General features: G+C 43.9%; 1 protein-coding gene across 3 annotated transcripts in view; it reads left to right on the top strand.

Moving 5' to 3' along the window:
* Positions 1 to 20,329, top strand: part of dctn1b (dynactin 1b) — a 34,360-nt gene that overhangs the window by 12,087 nt on the left and 1,944 nt on the right. The window contains exons 1-24 of one of the 3 annotated variants that reach the window (XM_080480149.1): positions 6,189 to 6,709; positions 8,865 to 8,885; positions 9,529 to 9,705; positions 11,727 to 11,924; positions 12,339 to 12,543; positions 12,696 to 12,774; positions 13,327 to 13,486; positions 13,561 to 13,665; positions 14,353 to 14,544; positions 14,618 to 14,734; positions 14,819 to 14,971; positions 15,053 to 15,213; positions 15,445 to 15,613; positions 16,156 to 16,224; positions 16,327 to 16,539; positions 16,645 to 16,806; positions 17,551 to 17,682; positions 17,754 to 17,882; positions 17,958 to 18,100; positions 18,187 to 18,344; positions 19,224 to 19,351; positions 19,691 to 19,877; positions 20,051 to 20,124; positions 20,214 to 20,303. In XM_080480149.1, the coding sequence (XP_080336275.1) occupies positions 6,680 to 6,709; positions 8,865 to 8,885; positions 9,529 to 9,705; positions 11,727 to 11,924; positions 12,339 to 12,543; positions 12,696 to 12,774; positions 13,327 to 13,486; positions 13,561 to 13,665; positions 14,353 to 14,544; positions 14,618 to 14,734; positions 14,819 to 14,971; positions 15,053 to 15,213; positions 15,445 to 15,613; positions 16,156 to 16,224; positions 16,327 to 16,539; positions 16,645 to 16,806; positions 17,551 to 17,682; positions 17,754 to 17,882; positions 17,958 to 18,100; positions 18,187 to 18,344; positions 19,224 to 19,351; positions 19,691 to 19,877; positions 20,051 to 20,124; positions 20,214 to 20,303 (3,252 nt within the window). In that variant the 5' untranslated portion in view covers positions 6,189 to 6,679. Of the gene's footprint in view, positions 1 to 537; positions 570 to 6,188; positions 6,710 to 8,864; positions 8,886 to 9,528; positions 9,706 to 11,726; positions 11,925 to 12,338; positions 12,544 to 12,695; positions 12,775 to 13,326; positions 13,487 to 13,560; positions 13,666 to 14,352; positions 14,545 to 14,617; positions 14,735 to 14,818; positions 14,972 to 15,052; positions 15,214 to 15,444; positions 15,614 to 16,155; positions 16,225 to 16,326; positions 16,540 to 16,644; positions 16,807 to 17,550; positions 17,683 to 17,753; positions 17,883 to 17,957; positions 18,101 to 18,186; positions 18,358 to 19,223; positions 19,352 to 19,690; positions 19,878 to 20,050; positions 20,125 to 20,213; positions 20,304 to 20,329 lie in introns of those variants that run through there. The other 2 variants (XR_013935996.1, XM_080480148.1) reach the window with 2 other exon arrangements.

Below are 20,329 nucleotides of genomic sequence, written 5' to 3'. Positions count from 1 at the left end.
GGAACATCCATGAGGAACCGTCCTCAATTTATTGATCTCACTGTTGTTTTGAAATGTTCCCGCACACATGTGAAAGGTCAATTTTCACAAATAGATGGTGTTTAGTAGGTGTTCTTCCAGTTTTCTGCTCCCACAAAGAGAAACATACTCGACCACACACAAGAGCTTTGATTTAAAAAAAAAGTTTTTTAAATGACCAAAAGCAATTATATTTTGCTGTTTAATTTTCTCTGGATGTAATATCTGGCGATACTGATTCATCCCAGCCGCAGATTTCTCTCTCACTCTTTCAGGCTTTCTTTTGGCTGAGGGTGATGCGGAACATGGTGGCTGAGGTTTGAGAGATCACTTTTAGTGGCGTTTTTAACACTTTTCTCCAGCTCACAGTCCTGAATCAGTCGCGTTGACCATCTGTTGGCGGTATCCTGTCTGGACCAGGATCAGTGGCCGGGACTTTACACCCTGCGACAAATAACCATCAAGTACTGACGTGAGAAAGTGTCTCATTGTCAGTTTCTCTCTTTTTTATCTCCTCAGAGATCCTGGAGACGCCCAAGTCCAATAAACTGGTGAGTGAGACAACATTGTAACCAGGAAGCGATAAGGCAGCTCACACCTTGTCATGTTTTTCAATTCTACACACACGTACACACACACACGCACACACATGCTGGTGACTGCAGGATAAACTCTGCCCCAACAGTTCTGCTGTTTCAGGGTGATCCAGTCCTCAGATATTTCTTTCATGTAGAACTGCAGCTGTCAGGATTCTACCTTAGTGTGTGTGTGGAAGTGATGCTCAGGAGGTGGGTCGTCACTGAAGATGTCTATTGTAAAGTTTAAAATGTGCAGATTAGACAACATTGTTAATCAAACATCGCATTCAGACGGAGGCAAACATCTGAAGTTCATATAAATCTAAAAAGTGTTTTGTGTTGCTTTGTTCCTTAGTTTTCTCATTTCAAAATGTTGTTGATTCAGATTACCGTGTGTGAAAAAAAAATGTTCCGCACTGTTAAATAATGTCTGAAAGTATGAGGGGTGGAAGTAATTAATTAAAGACAAATTGTGTGTTTAAGTACAAGTACCAGATTTTATTTTATTTTTACTTAACAACTTCCTTTTTCTACCAGAGAAATTAAAATGTCATCTTTATACCTACATTTGTCAGATATATTATACAGACAATTTTAATGGAAGGCCTGTTGCAGTTTAAAGCAGATTTTACTTGTAATTAAGTACAATTCAAGGAAGTAGCTGTGGTTGTGCTTGAATACATATTTTAATTTCTCTTTCGACCTCTGCAGGTTAGACAAGGCAGTAATCACCCCTGTACCTGTGATAAATTACCTTTTACAGGCTATAAGGAAGGATGATTATCTGAAGCATATTTGAACCCAATCATTTTAGCAATTACTCTGTAAATATTATATTTCCAATTGCATTTTGTTTAAACGTATCACATGCATAAATATTGTATTGATAAACTTGACCTATAGATATATGCTTGATTAGTTTCAATTATTATATATTTTGCACAAACTATTTGTGGCCTCTACCATGGTCAAAGTCCCCCCTCTCTGGACCAAATGCACAAGGGAGTGTTTCCAGATGTGATCAACAGGGGGCGCTGCACACCAACAATTAAACCACTGGCACAATCTTTGATCTTTAATCAAACTTAGAACAAATCATTAGATGATTTGAACAGAGAATCCACATTGTATACTTTTAATTATTACAGTTGAATAACAGCTTTATTACCAGGACTTAGAAATAAGCCAAATATAACCAACAACATTTCAAAAAATGTTTTCTATTTTCTCTTTTTGATCATCTTAAGGTTATCATGGAGTTCTTATTTGACATTGAAATATGTTACAGCTACTCTGTGTTACAATTATTACTTTGAATATCTTTTTCAATCATGAAACACAATGGAGCAAACAATTAACCTGAAATGTTTGTTAGAGGATGTGAAATGAGACAAATATGTAAATTGTTGAGCTTTGAGAGGGCATGACCTTTAAATCTTAAAATTTGGAAAGGTCCAAAACAAAATCCCCTTCAACCTCAGCGGTTGATTGACTCTGATGGCAAGAGATTTTCTTTTCTTTTAGTGCTTACATGATGAAATAAAGGGGGAAAAAATGCTGAGTCACAACAGTCCAGCCTGATTCATATCCCTCTAGCAGCTAATAAATATTGCAAATAAATGTAAATTGTTGAATTAAAGTTACGTTTTGACAAGAATATTGTTAGAGGTGCTTCTGTCAACAAATTTTTTATTGTTTTCTTGTGCCTCAGGTCAATAATTTTAAGCATTGAATGACAGAAGATAAACACAGATAGACATTTAAATCTATCTGATGAAAAGTAAATTTTCTTTAAGTGTATTCTGATTAAAATAAAAAAAACAACTCATTGGCTTTCGCAGAGTTTGCATATAGTACTTGATGAAGGTGATACTGGATTCGTAAACCAGCCTGTAAAGATGCTTTAAAACTGACTGAATTAATAATAGTGAATAAAAAGACATTCATTGGAGTTTTCAATGTGAAAATGTTTATTCCGGGTTTTTCCAGACAAAAGTGTCAGCAGGAGCAGGATAGAAATATACAATTTTATATTTTCACAAAATCTGGTGACGGATTATAAGTAAAAGATGTCTGACATGGACCGATTCTTAATATTTTGAAGAAAGTGATGTGAATAGACGAGAGTAAAAATACAAAAGTTAATTTAATTACATTTCCAGGTTTTACTGTGCGTCCAGGTAGAGGACGTGAAGGTGAATGAAGAGTGTGTGAAAGAGAAATGAATGTTGTTCCACTGAAGAGCACCAAGTCACCACAGACCCCTTTACCTCAGGCATGCTCTTGACCTTTAACCTTCACCTTCACCCCCCCCCACTTCCTTCCTTCCTTCCTTCCTTCCTTCCTTCCTTCATCCACGCAGCGAGGAGTGAAGCCTAAAAAGGTGCTGCATGTTTCTCTAACCTCGGTACAGTGGTAATGTTATGATGGTGGTCTTGGTAACCGTGGTAACCGTGGCTCTGAAGGGCCTTGCTGCTGCTGCATGGCAACAGAGCCTCGCCCCACATTTTCCCATGAATCCTCGCCGCTCACCTGGCCGCCATCCCTGGTCTTTTTGTGTGCAGAAGCTGAGTGTCTGTGTGTGTGAATGAAAGAAAAGGATGAAGATGGTGGTGATGATGATGATGATGATGATGCCCATGCTTATGCCCATGTCGTCATGTATTCGCCTGTCTGCTCCTGTCTGTTTGCGTCGGTCCAGCTCTGTGCCTCACCTCGCCTTTGTCGTCTGTTCGCCTTTCTGTGCTTATTGAAGCATGTTCAAAAGTAAATAAAAAAAAAATCTAAATGAATGACAATTCAAAACAAATCACTCCTTTGACAATACTAAATGACAGGAATGGCTTGTACAAGTGTAGGGGTCTGCAACTTTTTGGAACACGAGAGCCATCTTTGTCCTCTATCTATCAAATCTAACTTTCATATATAGTTTTTCTATGTAAGCTAAAACTGGAATTTACGTTGCCTCTATTGAATTATAGAAAAGTCTGTTGATATCAAATCAAACTCTCTTCATCAGAGGTCACAGGAAGACAATTTTACAATTTACAATTTTTTGGGACGTCTACAGGATCCCAGTATTTGTATATTCACCCTGATGGGTTTAGCTCATATTTTAGTCAATTCCACAGAAAACTGCACTTTTTGTGGGTATTTCATATTGTGATTATGTGAGATTTGCCTCCTTTAACTTGATTTAATGCAGATTCAGATTTGCACTCCTAAATGCGTTGCATCTTTCAAGCTGAATGGATTAATTTGAATTAGAATTTTATTTTATTTTTTCCAGTCATTACTTTGTAGAAAAAAAAAAGAAAAGAAAAATACTGTTGATTGATTGAGAGCAGGGGAGCCAAACATGCAGCTCCCGGGCCAAATCCATCCTGCAGAGCGAGTGTGCAGATTGTAAAAATAAAAAAAAGACAATTAAAGCAACTGCTGTTCTCAATTTGTTTCAGATTTTCATGAATAGTAGTGAGCATAAGTCAGCAGTGAGACCTGGAGCTAAACAGCAGATGGCAGCAATACTTCAAACCCAGAAATCAGTGATGCAGCGATGAACACGGGCGACATCACTGCCAGCAAACAAGCAATAGCAAAGTTGTACCATTTGTGAAAACGTGCCTCCAAAATGCTGCAGAAAGAAACCGACCCTGGAATGACGGATTTCAGGTCGCAGTTTTACCCGAAGAATACTTTAGCTTGTCGAGAAGCTGCAGAAAGAATTTGCCTCATAGTTGATGGTTCTGATCCTAAAGCGCTCGGATCTGTGTGCACAGTAACGTGTGAAGGATATGATATCCTTCGCTCTGCCGCCCGCGGATCCATGATGGAATCCATGCTGGCAGTCCGGTGCTCTTTAACAATCCTCCCCGGCTGACTCATACACGAAGGCGCTCCTCTGATGCACTGTCTACAGAATGTCAGTATGTGACCGAGGTGAGATGGCCGGGCCTCCCTCCCCCGGAGACCTGCAGGGTAAAGATTTCCTGTCGGCTCATCTCTACTTTATCATCTCTCATTTGGACCAAGAGGCATAACTGCTCAGTCACGGTGTCGATGCGGCTGCAGATCTGCAGATCGTGCGTTCATGCCAACCACAGAATGCCACAGTCATGTGAAGTATCCGAGTATCTCGGTGTTCTCAATGCTTCCTGAGCAGAAATGTAACCCTGGTTTGTCCTCCGGAGGCCGCGGCGCTCCCAGTGTGTGCTGGGAAAGCAGAAACCTGATACACCCCCACCCATCCCATCATCCTCTCGGTGTGTCTGTGGCTCTCAGAGCAGCACTCATTCAGGCGCTTACAGAGGAGGATGCTTAATATTTTAAAAGGACAGATTTCCCTCGGCTGCTCTGTAATGGATACGCACAAAGAGATTTGTTCTCACTCCTCAGCTGCTCCCGGTCCTGTCGCCTCGAATTTCCCACCGTAATAAATCTTTTTAATCACTTTCATGCTCACGATGAGACGTTCCAGCACATCGGCTCTTTACCCTGTCGAGGTTCATCACTGCCGCCCTGAACGTCGCCTGTTGTCATTTGTGGCGTGACGGTATTGTGAGTTTTGTGGTAACAGCTAATCGGAGTATCCTCGCTGAATTAATCCTCTTACATCTCTCTCGGTTCCTGCTGAGCTGTTGGTGCCGAGAAGGAGATTAGTGTAGCCGAGAGCGATATTAAGATAACTACCCAAATGGCTCTTGGCTGTTTGGAAGGGAATTGACCTATTAAATCACTCCTCACATTGCTAAAGGGCACGGTTCATTGATCCCAGTTCTTTTATTATTTTGTTTCCGTGGTTTTCAGTACGAGCACCCACAGATATTTCACTCAGAGTGAAGAATATCAGAGAGGACGACATCGCAGAGAAGCTATTGAACAATCGTTTGAGATGTGGAGCAACTAATTCAACATAAGGAATCAACCTTAACAGCTGCAAATTAACCCAACTGAATCAAAATGCATGCTTTTATGAATTTCCACCTTAAAATACATTTAGTTTTACAATATGTGAGAAATGTTTGCTCTTGATATGAGCTTCAAATGTCATTAATTGACTTAAAGTGAAGCAGAATGTGAAGGTGGCTTGGCTGAAAGGGCCTGCCAGCACAGAGGAAAGAGGTGGCGATGTTGTTGAATCTTCAGACGGCGTCTCATGCTGGCACTTTCCAGTCTGAGTGCCAGAAGCATCAGAAAACACTGCGTGACGACGTCACTGTCCTTCATTATATTAAACTGGCTTGATTTAATATGAAAAACCGTATGAAAGGTGAAACGTCTCTCAGAAAACTTTGTGGCAGCACTTGAAGAAGCAGATGAGGTGTGTATCCTGCTTTTATTGTTGTCCGCCTCATGTTAATGAGGATGAGGATCCGCCTCCGTTGCTAGGAGACAAGGGAGGCTTGCATCAGTGTCGCTGCTCATTTTCCCCTCTCACCTCCGTTTACAGCCCCGCCCTCCTCCGTCTCGCATCATTTTTCTTCCTCCTCTTGTCTGTGGTCGGCGAGGAGGAGGAGCAGAAGGGGGAGGGGGGGTACACAGTGATGTAATGCGGGAGAAGGGCATTGGTTGGACTGACAAATCACAATAAGCAGAGCGAGAATAGGGGGGCAAATGAGATGGAAGGGGAGAAGGAGGGAGGAGGAGGGAGAAGGGGAGGTAAGGGGGGGAGAGGCGTCTCCTGAGTCGCAGGCGGCAGCAGCAGGCTGGAGACTCGCGGCAGCAGGATGCCAGAGTCCTAACCAGAGCAGAGTAGGGAGGCACGGACCGACGGCTCCGGCGTTCGGATTATGAGAGGAGCTGAGAGGAGGACGACAGCCGGAGACGGAGGATTGAGGGCGGGAGGGGGAGTCCGGGAATAAACCGCCGCCGCGGCCATTTGCACCACTGCAGCTTCCCCTGGCCTGAGCCGCCGCCGCCTGTCTGACTGTTCAGCTTCAGTGTCTGTGGACCTGTGACTGTGATACCGCCTTCCTGAGTGTGTCTGTGTCTCTCTGTGACTCTGGTGTGTGTGTGTGTGTGTGTGTGTGTGTGTGTGTGTGTGTGTGTGTGTGTGTGTGTGTGTGTCCTCTACTCTTGCAATTATGATGAGGCAGACTCCTGCACCCCGGAAGGTACAGAACTCCACACAATCCTCTTCATCTGTTGGGATGTTACTGTTGTTATCATCATCATCATCATCATCATCATCCTTTATGTTAGCAGAGCTGCTGTAAAGGTCGAGCCTCAGAAGTTTTCTCTTTTCTGTTGAGCAGGGAATCACCTTTTTCTTCCTCTCCAGACATGTTCGATATTCTCCCAGCATGAAAGCAGAAGTGCGCCGGCAGCTCAGCTGTGCCATTTATTTATTTCGTCATTTTGTTTATGCTTTGCGTCACCGTTGGTGGTATTTTTTGCAGAATCATGTCATGCTCACAGACGCGTCTGCAGCAGTTGAGTTCAGCTGTTTCATATTTTTCCCACCGTGGCAGCTTGCATCTTTGATTTGACCTCTTCATGCAGACACTCCTGGGGGTAGATGCTTTCAGCACAGCTCGTTCCCGTAGGCAGAGTGCAGCACGGTGGGTTGGGAGGGCTGTCGGCTCTTCATTTGGTACAGCTGTTAGCCCGGGCTAATTTCTCCTCAATGCCACATTTTAATCCAATAAAGAGCGATAAGTGGCTCAGCGATGGCCGAGCCGAAGCAGAGAGTGGAGCTGGAGAGCAGAAAGTGAAAGGTGGAAGACGGACGTGCAGGATGCATGTGTTGGAAAGAGTATCTGAATGAATCTGCTTTTATTGGAGGGATTGAAATGTGGTTAATGTGCGCTATGCTGCTTTTGGCTGTATATAATGATATTTCTAATTGTGCTGGTGCATCTAAAAAAAAATGTAACGTGATCTTCTGAAGTATTCTAATATTTTGAGATAGTGTATTTCTTTGTTCACGACTTACAAGCTTACATTATAAGGACTTAAACAAAGAACTCTAGAAATATTTCAGCTCTTGTGTAATAAATCTAAATTATATGAAAGTTTCATTGAGGTGAAGAAGAATAGTTTCACCTGTAACTTCACATTAAAAAATGAAATATAAAAAAATACCTTATATTTCACCACATCATCCCAGATTGAAATACTTATATGAAATACTGTCTTAATCACATGCAAAACACAGTAGTTAGTAGTTATTTGTCAAATTTGCATGATTTGTTTATTTATCAAATTCTATCCTTATGGGTTTTTTTAAAACTGAAAATACATGCTCTATGTTTACATGGCAGTATATATAAGGAACATAGTTTTCATACATGAATGTATATTAAATCATATTCATGTTTACTTTTTGCTATTTTCCAAATAATGAAATACTTAGTGAAACGTAGCAAAGCAGAAAAACTGAAGATGCAACATTATTTATCATTGTTAAACACCGTCACCATGGCAACTGTCACATAAATAATAAAGAGTAAAATCAACAGTTTTGAGTTAACCACGTCGTAACTTGTTAAACGTCAGTATGATGGGATCCATTTCAGCAGGAACTGATTGAATGTGGCTGATAAGAGCCTGCTGCGGATATTTCAGGGTTAAAGTGAAGAGCAACTTCACCTAACGTTATAATTTGAAGAAAGGAAAGTGTAATGAAGGTGCAAGTCTTTAAAATGAGAAGTTACCTGACATTTAATGTGTTATGACCTACATACAAAAAACAACCCGCACTAAAATACAGTGAATACTTTGAGTTGTACTCGAGTTATTAGTGATAAAAATCTCTCCTTCACTGTTTCAATCATTTTTCCGTTGATATTAGGAAGTAAAACCTGCGTATTTGAATGTCGGTGGTCTGTAAATCCTCTTATCGCACCTGTTCTGCAGCAGCACGCCATCACTCAGGATAATAGAGCTTCTTCATCTGTCCGGTTTGAACGCAGGACAGCAGGACGAGGCTGCGATGAGCTGGACAGAACAGTCATTGAGGTCCACCGCGGCAGCGCCAGCCACAGAGTCCATATTGTTGTTGAGGTTTTGGTCATATGGTTGTTGGAGACGAGTCTCTGTAGGGCAGCGAGGACAAAGAGAGATTGTTACAGAAACAATGAGTGGAGAAGTTTAACAGAGGAAGAGTTTCAGCTTTGTCATCCAAAGTCGGCTTCATTCTCTCATTTTGTCCTTTTGTCTGTGATTTCCTGTTAAATATGACCTCGATAGCTTCTAATACTAACCCCGACTGTTTGTCTCCTTCCCTCCTCCTCCTCCTCCTCTTCCTCTCCTCCCTCTGCTCCTCAGACCACGGCCAGAAGGCCCAAGGTGAGCCCATTCTAAAGCTTCTTTGGGGCTTCTGGTTTTTATCGTATCAAATTTCTTTCATTTCCTCTTCCAGCAGTTTGGTATTTACTATATTGACTTAATGCTTGTACACATCTATAGTAAATCAGTATCAGGTATCTAATGTGTGGCACGTGCTTTCCTTCAAATAGCCCCGATCGGTGTGATTACATATCAACGATTTTTGCATTTTGCTAATAGGTTCAACAGAATTTCTCAATTTGAAAGCTGAACAGTTAAAAAGGAAATAAAGTAGAACCCTCACTATGTGAAATGTCAAAATTGCATTCCTTCATACTGACAAATTTAGAGGAAATTCATCTGCAATGTGATCAGATAAATTGTATTTATACAGTAGTGTTAGTTATTTTTTAGTAGTTTTGTTGAGTTCATTTTAAGCTGCTGCGACGATTCAGTCGATACAGAAATCTGTAGTTCTGAGAACCATGGATAAATGGATTTATCTTCACTGTGATCAAATCCAGGAAGGATTAAACATATTGTCCTTTTTACCCTCATGAAGCAGTGAGCTCCTGGTATGGTCCGGACTTCCTGCTTTTTTTCCTTTATTTTTTTTTATTGAATTAAGTAATTACATCACTTTTCTCCCCCTTGGTTTCCTCAGCAGCCCAGCAGACCTGCGGGCGCCGGAGGGAAGGGGGCTGCGTCCGGCTCGGCCTCCGCCTCCGCCGGAGAGATGAGCAGCAGCGAGCCCAGCACGCCGGCTCAGACACCGTTAGCCGCGCCGGTCATCCCCACGCTGCACTCGCCGGGAAACCCCCCGGTCGCCGTCCCCAGCAAGGTCGGTTCCAAAGGTCACGTTCAGAGAGCAGAAATGGAAGCACTCCCTTGAAAATATTTAAACCCCCAGAGCTGAAAGTGATGAGTTACCAGGACGGCAGCGTCACATGAGCGGAAAACAGCGGGATGTAATCAGATGTGACGTGTTCTGGCTCCTGATCCTCTAAATATACATGTTTTTGACACAGCTGTCACTTCGTATCTGTGTCATCCAGCCAAGTCGTCTGATCAGAAACAATCCAAAGGTCTTTAGCTGCATGCGGAGGGAACACTGAGTCGCCTCGCAGAGATTCACGTAGAAATAAAACGGTGAATGTTTGGTGGAAAAGTTTCTCTGATTCGTTGATTCATTCAGGCAGTAAAGGAGAAGAAACATCGGAAGTGACTAAAGAAAAGTTAGAAAAGATAACATTTTATGGAGTTGTGTTATATGTAAGACTCAGATTTAGTGTTTGATTTAATGTCAGAATATTGGAAAAAAAGAAACTGCAGACACTACACATGCAGTGATAAATTAGAAAATACTATTATCTTTGGTGCGATTTAGAAGCTCAGATGCTCTCACAGGCATCTTATTAAACATTTTTCACAAATTAATCATCAAGTTGATTACAGAATGATTTTCTGGCAATGAATAAATTCATTTGTTGATTTTTATTTTGTTTTTTTGCTCCTGTCCTGTTTATCATTACATTTTACACTTGATCATATAATATACAATATCATCAGCATAAAGTGATTATCTTCTGACAGAGAAACTAAAATATAAAAGTGTTTTATTTGGATGAAGTTATATGTTGTTTCTTTGAATACTTTCAAAAAGCAACAATATGAAAATTTCTGGGCTTTTCTTCACGACAACATGGAACAGAGGAAGTGATTAGTTCTCCATTACAATAAAGTTAGAAGTATTTAAAACCCAGTGTTTGTCTAGATGTCATCAGTCGTGTGTCATTCAAGCATTAGTTTGTTTTTACGCGTCAGGGATCATCTCTTTTTTGTGAAAATGCATCTTAGGCGTGGTCCACGGGTCTCACGGGTATTTTACCCCCTCAGGTGGACGTCGCTATGGAAACGCAGGTGCAGCCGCTTGGCGTGATTTCTCTGTGCTCGATTCTGACGTGCTGTTTTTTCATCTCACTAACTTTCTAACAAGCTGTCAGAAGTGTGACTTCTTTAATTGGCGCGTGAGGCGCCCTCTCTCCAGCTTTACACATTTGGTGTAAATTTATGCATGCAGACGCGTACGCTTCTGGATGAAACTACTGGAAGACCCGATTCTACAGCAAAGATTACGAATGTCTCCACAAATCCCCGCAATCGCCCTGTCCATGTGTTGAAGTCCCCGTTGCTCCTCGTGGTGTCGCTTGTAGTTGAAGGTTACTACTTTGAGTGTGAGGATTTCATGTGCATGAAAACCTGATTTCAGTCAAGCTAACATGGTTAAAGTCCAGTTTTAGGCAGATTAACATCATAACATCCCCACAAAGATGTGCAATATAGGCCAACTGAGATACATATTTTTCTATTCATGGTGTATATTTATTTTACTGTTTTTAAACTGTTCATACGTTGGTACGACACTAAGTTCTTGTAGTGTCTTTGTATTCTAGGAATCTTACTGCGAGTGAAATAGCATTATTATCATTGTGACTTTGTGAAAACGAGCATGCGAAAGGCTGCAGAGGGCTTTTGTTGTGAGAAGTGGCATTAGTCTGAAATCCCACATAAACACGAGAGCTGCCGGTAATTCGAAGCAGCAGTTTCTAGAAAGCATGACAAAGCCTTCGCTTCTTCACGGGTGAATCGTCTGCATGGCGGGTTGAATTAAACCTTTTCCCTGCACATAAAAAGATGAAAGTGCTTGAAATCGCAACGACAGCCTTTAAAGGACAAAAATACAGGAATTGTGAAGGAAGTTTTTGTTAAAAAAAAAAAAAAAAAAAAAAGCACTTTCATTTATTTTTTTTAAACGTTTGGCTTTTTCAGCATTTTTGCTGAAGTCAGTGTGTCGCCCTGCAGGAGGAGGAGGCGCTGCGTGCTCAGGTGAAGGACCTGGAGGAGAAGCTGGAGACTTTGAAGATGAAGCGGACGGAGGACAAAGCCAAACTGAAGGAGCTGGAGAAGCACAAGATCCAACTGGAGCAGCTGCAGGAGTGGAAGACCAAGATGCAGGAGCAGCAGGCCGAGCTGCAGAAGCAGCTCAAGGAGGCCAAGAGGGTGAGGAGCTGTGCAGGGCAGGAGAAGAGCAGGACTCATGAACACATCAGCAGTCAGCTCCCAGAAAGAGTCATGCAGCCACTGTGGATACAAGATGAAGTTGATGCTTCTTCCAGATGCACGTTTCTGTAACGTGGACTGAGTTAGTTCAGGATTATTGAGGAGCTTCTCCTCCAGACAACAGGAGTTTAAAGAAATGGTAACAGAGCTGCCCCTTGCTAGAAACAACAGCTTTGGATACTATAAACTTCCGTACCTGTGTTCATCAGTATTTAGTCACTGAGACAAACTGAACACTGTATATGTATATAGAAACACATACTAGTATTTTACTGCCTTTAACTCCTTTTAAACAAGTGAGTCATTGGGTGAAGAAACGTCAACGTTAACCACAGGACTTGTGTTTGTGTGCAGGAGGCCAAAGAGGCTTTGGAGGCGAAGGAGCACTACATGGAGGAGATGTCGGACACGGCAGACGCCATCGAGATGGCGACGCTGGATAAAGAGATGGCGGAGGAGCGAGCCGAGTCCCTGCAGCTGGAGGTGGATTCCCTCAAGGAGAAAGTGGACGAGCTCACCATGGACCTGGAGATCCTGAAGCACGAGATCGAGGAGAAAGGTGCTGATCACACCGTTTGAATCAATTTCTCAAAATTCATTTCCAAGTAAAATTTAGTATTCCAAATCAGTTTCATGATTGTCTTTAAGTGGCATCATGCTGTGGAATCAGTGATCCTGAAGAGTGATGTAAAGATCTTGTGCTTCTCTCAGGTTCGGATGGTGCCGCGTCCAGTTATCACGTGAAGCAGCTGGAAGAGCAGAACGGCCGGCTGAAGGAAGCTCTGGTCAGGTACGTTTGTCGACATTGATTGTGTGATAATGGGACAGACATACAACACCTTTTTGGGCAACTAATTTCTCTTAATTCTAATTTAACTATAGGCTTTGTGCACTTTTAAGGAAGTCATTGTTAACCTCAGTCCTCTCATTGGAGGGTTTTGTTCCTTCAGCTCACAGACTGCAGTGACTGAACATCTGTAACAGAAGAAATACAAACATTTTGTCCTCATGTTGAACAATAAACCTCAGTGTTTGATGGAAGTCGAGGTTTTCTCACAGTATCTTTGAATAGGAGCAATAAGAGAAGTTTAAAAGTGGTAAAAGTGGTTTATAGTTTTGTGGTAAAGCTATTTTAATTCACAGACTAATTGAAACAATAAAAATCTGCTTCAGACTAAAAATTTACAGGATATATAAAATTATAAGCATCTCACTAGAACGCCAGCTTTTTTTTTACTGTCTATAAATCGAAACAGCTCTGAACAATAATCTGCTATGATAACAAAGACATGAAGTTGAGCATCCAGCTGAAAGCCTCCTTCTGATTTCTGCTCGGCGGCAGGATGCGGGACCTGTCGGCCTCGGAGAAGCAGGAACATGTGAAGCTGCAGAAGCAGATGGAGAAGAAGAACGTGGAGCTGGACTCGCTGAGGAGCCAGAAAGAGAAGCAGCAGGAGGAGACGACGGTGGCCGAGAAGACCATAGACGAGCTGAAGGAGCAGGTCAGACCCCCGCCGTTAAGAATCAGACCTCCTCCATCACGCGGCGGCGTCACCGATTGTGTGATTGGCTTCAGGTGGACGCAGCATTGGGGGCGGAGGAGATGGTGGAGACCCTGACGGAGAGGAACCTGGACCTGGAGGAGAAAGTCCGGGAGCTGAGAGAGACGGTCACCGACCTGGTGAGTTCAGCTGCTGCCCTGCGAGTATTTATAGTCCTCAGGTTGGAGAAAATGAAAGTGCCACTGATTGCTGACTCATTTCACCATCAGTTTTGGCTGAAGTCATTATTACCATGCAGGTAGCGCCCCCTGGTGTCCATTTTTTGTTTAAAGCTCACCTCTATGAAAGAGAGTCCCAATAATCCCTCACACTTGTTTAAAATGTTTAACAGCATCATTATTATTACTTTCTTTCATGTTTAGTTTAATTCTCTCATAGATCATAATTGATTACCTCCGGGAGTTAATCAATCGTTCCATTTCCAACTCAGAAGTTTGTTTGCTGATGAGTGAGGGACACGTAAATAAAAGTGTTGCTGCAAACGTTCATATTTAATCTGCTGAATCAGAAAATCTGATGGTGCAGAAATGTGACCGCAGATGTTTCCTCTGCAAAACCCGTAAAGTCGTTTCAGCGAGTTTGAGAAACATTAGTTGCTGTAAAAGAAACAGTTGGGGAGCTGCTGTCTCCCTCCCCTCTGTTACTGTCTCATCAGACTCCTGTTTAGTGCAGCTGAAGCAGAGGATTTCCTCTTTTGTTAACAACAGTTGGTATTGGATCCATGTCTGACTCTCTTGGAGAAAACTCAAAAGCCTAAATCTTGAGCAACAATAATGTCAATGTTGCTTGTTGTTTGTATCCTGCAGGAAGCTATAAACGAGATGAACGACGAGCTGCAGGAGAATGCCAGAGAGACGGAGCTGGAGCTGAGAGAGATGCTGGATCTCGGCGCAGCGAGAGTCCGAGAGGCGGAGAAGCGAGTGGAGGCCGCGCAGGAAACCGTCGCCGACTACCAGCAGACCATCAAGAAGTACCGCGAGCTCACGGCTCACCTGCAGGTACAGACGCATCACAGGTCGCAGGTTTGTTTCTCCTGACGGCCTCTTGACTGTTGTTCGGCGCTCGCTGCAGGAGGTGAACAGAGAGCTGACCAGCCAGCAGGAAGCCTCCGCCGAGCTGCAGCAGCAGGCGCCGGCTGAGATGTTTGACTTCAAGATTAAGTTTGCAGAGACGAAGGCCTACGCCAAGGTCAGAACCACACCGGCTTTTAAAAAGCTTTATTTCTACCTTGAAACCGTTAAATGATCTCTCAGTCTGTGGTTCTGCGTTCAGGCTATTGAGATGGAGCTGAGGAAGATGGAGGTGGGTCAAGCCAACAGGCATGTTTCTCTTCTCACCTCCTTCATGCCCGAGTCCTTCCTCCGTCACGGCGGCGACCACGACTGCATCCTGGTGCTGCTGCTCATCCCCAGACTCATCTGCAAGGTGAGCACAACACACGCTCCCTCTCCTTGCCGGAGCAGCTTTACGTCCGAGGTTTAACCTTCTGTCTGCGTGCGCCCGAAGGCCGAGCTGGTCAGCAAACAGGCGCAGGAGAAGTTCGACCTGAACGAAACCTGCGTGGAGCGAGCCGGCCTGAAGGGCGGCGTGGGAGAGCAGCTGAGCTTCGCCGGCGGCCTGGTCTACTCGCTGAGTCTGCTGCAGGCCACGCTTCACAAATACGAGCAGTACGTCTCACCTGAAGGCTCTGATATCTACCAAACTACCTAATATCTGAAATTAAAAGTGGAAGTGTCATTTTCTCCTGTGCTTCAGGACAGTTCTTCAATAGTACGATAAATCTTTCCCTTTAGAGTTTAAACAAGTTACTCCACTGTGTGTGTGTGTGTGTGTGTGTGTGTGTGTGTGTGTGTGTGTGTGTGTGTGTGTGTGTGTGTGTGTGTGTGTGTGTGTGTCAGGGCTCTGGCTCAGTGCGGTGTGGAGGTCTATAAGAAGATCGGCTCTCTGTACCAGGAGATGACCGTCCACGAACGTTCTCTAGATTTCCTCATCGACCTGCTGCACAAAGACCAGCTGGACGAGACGGTCAACGTGGAGCCGCTCACCAAGGCTATTAAATACTATCAGGTAACACACACACACACACACACACACACACACACACACACACACACACACACACACACACACACACACACACACACACACACACACACACACACACACACACACACACACACACACACACACACACACACACACACACACACACACACACGATACTGCTGATAGTTACAATCTAATGTAAGTTCACATTTCTATGTATCGGCATTCTGTTTTGTTTCTAATACATTTTCTGAAAATGAGTGAATATTTCCAGCAGTTGAACATTTCAATGAAAGATTCCACAAGACGGTGAGAATTCATGACCTAAATATCAGTAAACTCAACAATATCTGAATATCCCAGACCGAGTCTTTTTTGTTTTTTAACTGCAGATGTAGGAAACATCAAACCTCTTATGTGAAATGACGTCGATGTTCGTAGTTCAAACTGATTCGGCCAAAAATCACAATAATGTCCAGAAACACCAGAATGTTGCAGTGAACAAGAAAAAATGTACTCAGATTGGTGCAAAGTGAAAAAGTTTGATGTTTGTCCCTCCTCAGCACCTGTACAGCATCCACCTGGCGGACCAGAGTGAGGACTGCACCATGCAGCTGGCCGATCACATCAGAGTGAGTCGCAACCTGAAAAAAGGGTTTAATGGTGGAACAAAACAAACAAACGGTGTGAACTGTCACTGTTCTGTTAATTCACACATCAGTGTTGTCGTGCAGTTTACCCAGAGTGCCTTGGACTGCATGGCGGTGGAGGTGGGTCGTCTGCGGGCGTTCCTGCACGCCGGCCAGGAGAAGGCCGATCTGGCCGTCCTGCTGAAGGACCTGGAGACGTCCTGCAGCGACATCAGGCAGTTCTGCAAGAAGATCCGCCGCAGGATGCCGGGAACGGACGCGCCAGGCATTCCGGCGGCGCTCAACTTTGGACAACAGGTGACCTCAGATCTCTGAACGTCTGCTTGACCAACACAACTGTGCCTTATTGAAGCAGACAGGAGGTTCGTTCTGATCTTTGGACTGTGCGCCCCCTGCTGGCAGGTGTCCGACACGCTCTCAGACTGCAGGAAACACCTCACCTGGGTGGTGGCGGTGCTGCAGGAGGTGGCGGCGGCCGGTGCTCAGATGATGTCTCCCCTCGGCGAACAGGAGGGGCTGTCGGCCGTCAAGCTGGAGGACGTGGCCTTCAAGGCTGGAGAACAGGTACCGTTACCGCCGCCCGTCTCAAAGAATGGAAAATAAATGAAATCCATAAAGAGAGAGAGAGAGAGAGAGAGAGAGAGAGAGAGAGAGAGAGAGAGAGAGAGAGAGAGAGAGAGAGAGAGAGAGAGAGAGAGAGAGAGCAGTGATATTCATTCATTATTATGACAGGAAGGATTGTAGCCTGAAGAATGAAACAAATGCAAAAATCAAATTTATCAGTCCTTTAAGCTTGTTTTCTATTAAAACTACTGTTTTAGTAATGAATTGTGAAAGTCCTTGTCTCTAATATTCCTCATTTAAATTTCAATTTATTACAAAATCATTGCACATTTCTCACACAACAATAAATATCTGTTAAGCCTTTATCAGGTAAGTGACCATATTAACTTTCACAATTTTTTTTATGCTTTAAAATGCTGATTAATGTTTTGAGTTTATTCTCACTTTAAAGTCTTGAAATATCCTTTATTGACACTGTGGGGATAAAATGAGGAATTTCCCAGTATGTTGATCAGCGCTGTTAAAAGAATAAACTTTCCAGCTGCGAGGTTTGGATCTAAATTTCAGTTTTGTTCATAACTCACACAATATTTATCATTTATAAAAGTAGTGACATTGATACTCTGTCACACTTTTAATGAAATACTTTGAAATACTGTTCATTTCTTTGTATAGCTTCATTTGCCGTACTTCTACAAACGATCCCCAAAGTGTTTTAATTGACGCCGACCTCGTCATTTTCAGATCTACGGATCGCAGGGCACCAACCCCTACGAGTCTCTTCGACAGTCCTGCAGCATCGTCATAGCAACCATGAACAAGATGGCGACCGCCATGCAGGAAGGAGAGTACGATTCAGAGAAGCCTCAGAGCAAGGTAAACGTTTCTGTATGGGAGCGGCTGCCGGTTTGGATCCGGAATATGATTTTGATTGGTGCGTCTCCCAGAATCCTCCGCCTGTGGACGTGCGGGCGGCGGCTCTCAGAGCGGAGATCACCGACGCAGAAGGTCTCGGCATGAAGCTGGAGGACAGAGAGACGGTCATCAAGGAGCTGAAGAAGTCCCTGAAGATCAAGGTAGGGAAACATTGGAAGGCAGGACTGAAGCGTGAATGTAGTTAAATACGCTGACTCTGCATTCTGGATCGTCAGGGAGAAGAGCTGAGCGAGGCCAACGTCCGTCTCAGTCTGCTGGAGAAGAAGCTGGACAGTTCGTCCAGAGACGCAGACGAGCGCGTTGAGAAGATCCAGACTCGGCTGGACGAGGCTCAGACGCTGCTGAAGAAGAAGGAGAAGTGAGTCCCGACTCCACACGGTAGAAGCGTTTTTATCCAAAGCTGCCGCCGTGCGGCGTGTGACGCCTCGCCGCTGCCCTCCGCAGGGAGTTCGAGGAGACGATGGACGCGCTGCAGGCCGACATCGACCAGCTGGAGGCGGAGAAGGCCGAGCTGAAGCAGAGAATCAACAGCCAGTCCAAGATGACCGCGGACGGGCTGAGAGCGTCGGGAATCGCCTCCATCGTCACGGGAGCAGCCGGAGGTGAGAAACAGCTGCTCTGCAGGTTTAACTCATTAAAGTTAATCCTCCGACTTGATGCTTCGCTCAACTAAAAAAATCTACATGGAGCAGCTTTTTTTTTTAAAAAGCTTCAACATCGCTGACGTCTCTCCCTCTGTAACCTTTTGCTCTTTCAATCCTTCCTAATCTTCCGACTTCCCCTGCAGATGAACAAAAAGGTATTCTCCTGCTTGAACTCCTGTGATGCTGCATGTGGGTGTTTTTCTAAACTGCATGTTTCCTCCCGGGTGTCTGCAGGTCGGCAATCAAATACCTTTCACATTGAAGCGTTTATCCTTCCTGTTGAGTTTCTCTGCAGGACACACGGCTGCTTCTCACTCAATTTTAAGGCTTAAAATGAGCAATATATGAAATCAGTCATATCGTCACAGATTATTTTAGATTCTGCTGGAAAGTGCAGAAACAGTTTTGTGTTTGTCCTGAACACGTTTTTTTTTTTAATCATTTTTACCTTTTTTAAATATATTGCAGTTTATTTTTGTCTTAAAGCTCTAAAGAACCCTGCAGAAATCCAGCTATAATGAATCTATAATCTAGAATGTTTCCCCTCACACACCTGCTCTTTTTCTACGCCACTAGATTGTTTTTGTTTTCCTGCAGTGAAGCATGAGAGTTCAAATTTTCATTTTGAACAGATTTTTAATTTTCACCACGTTCAGTTTGTTGTAATTTGATGAAGTCGTCATTGTTTTTACATGTGAAGTTTTAGCAATAAGTGACATTTAAAATATAATCCTTCATTTCAGAGGTCTTTTGTTTTTTTTTTGGACTGAAGTTGAATGTGCAGCTTCGTCTCTGGTCCGGTTGTGTTTCTAACACCTTCCCGCTCTCGCCCTGCAGCCGCCCTGATGCCCGGACTGGACTCGGGTTCGGGCGTCCAGGTGATCGACTCCCCGCTGCTGACTCAGCAGATCGAAGCTCAAAGACTTTGCATCAAACAACTGAAGAACGACAACAACAGGCTGAGGGTACACAACAACAACAACACAGCAACAACAACCTTGGAGCCCTCAGCACAGACAGAAATTAATATATATATATATATATATATATAGCCTTTTGTTTCCAATTGGAGAAGAAAAGCACAGTAAAGGGGATAAAAGATTCGTGCGGCCATATCAGAAAGACATCAAAGATGTAGAAATATCATTAACATGTGAATATAACCACATGAAACATTTAGGAAATAAGTTTCCATGTTGACAATCATTTACTTTGGATTAATATTGAATAATATCTTCGCTGCTCCTCACGTTCACATTCATGACCTCTGATGTCCTGATGTGTGTCGATGTTCCTGGTCGCAGGCGGAGAGGATGCGCGCTCAGCTGGCCTCCCTGCCGCCGCTCCACGTCACCAAGCTGCCGTCCAGAGATGGAGGCCGGCCCGAGGTGCTCTCCGGCGCCCTCTACCGCAAGACCGACCAGCTGCTAGAGACGCTGCTGCAGATGAGCGCCAACGTCAAGGTGGTGGACATCACCGGGAAATCTCCAGGTGTGTACCCTGTGAGGGCGAGGCAGCCCAGCTGAGACTCAGGATGTACGAGAGATGAAAAATGTATTGAATGTTTGGGTTTTTTTTTTCTCATCTGTAAATAAAATTCATCATCATCATCCTCATCATCATCAGGGCCTAATGTGGTTAAAACTCCTCCTTCTGTCCCACAGTGACACCTAGTGCTCAGCTGCTGGAACAGACGGCGCGGCTCCAGTCGCTGAGCGACACTCTGGACAGACTGAAGGTACGAACGAGCTGGAGGATGAAAGGATGAAAAAAAGAAAAGACAACACACACTCCTTCACTCACCTGACGGTCTGTGTCTCCACTCAGGGCGAGGTGGCGGAGCACGTAGTGAACCAGCACCCGGGCGCTCGGGTCACGTCGGACTTCGCCACGTTTCCTTCCGTCTCATTTGTTAAGGTAACGACTTCCGACACCAGACGAGT

This window comes from Lipophrys pholis (genome assembly GCF_963383615.2).
Source record: "Lipophrys pholis genome assembly, chromosome: 14".
NCBI lineage: Eukaryota > Metazoa > Chordata > Actinopteri > Blenniiformes > Blenniidae > Lipophrys > Lipophrys pholis.
This window is presented reverse-complemented; position numbering and strand designations above follow the sequence as displayed.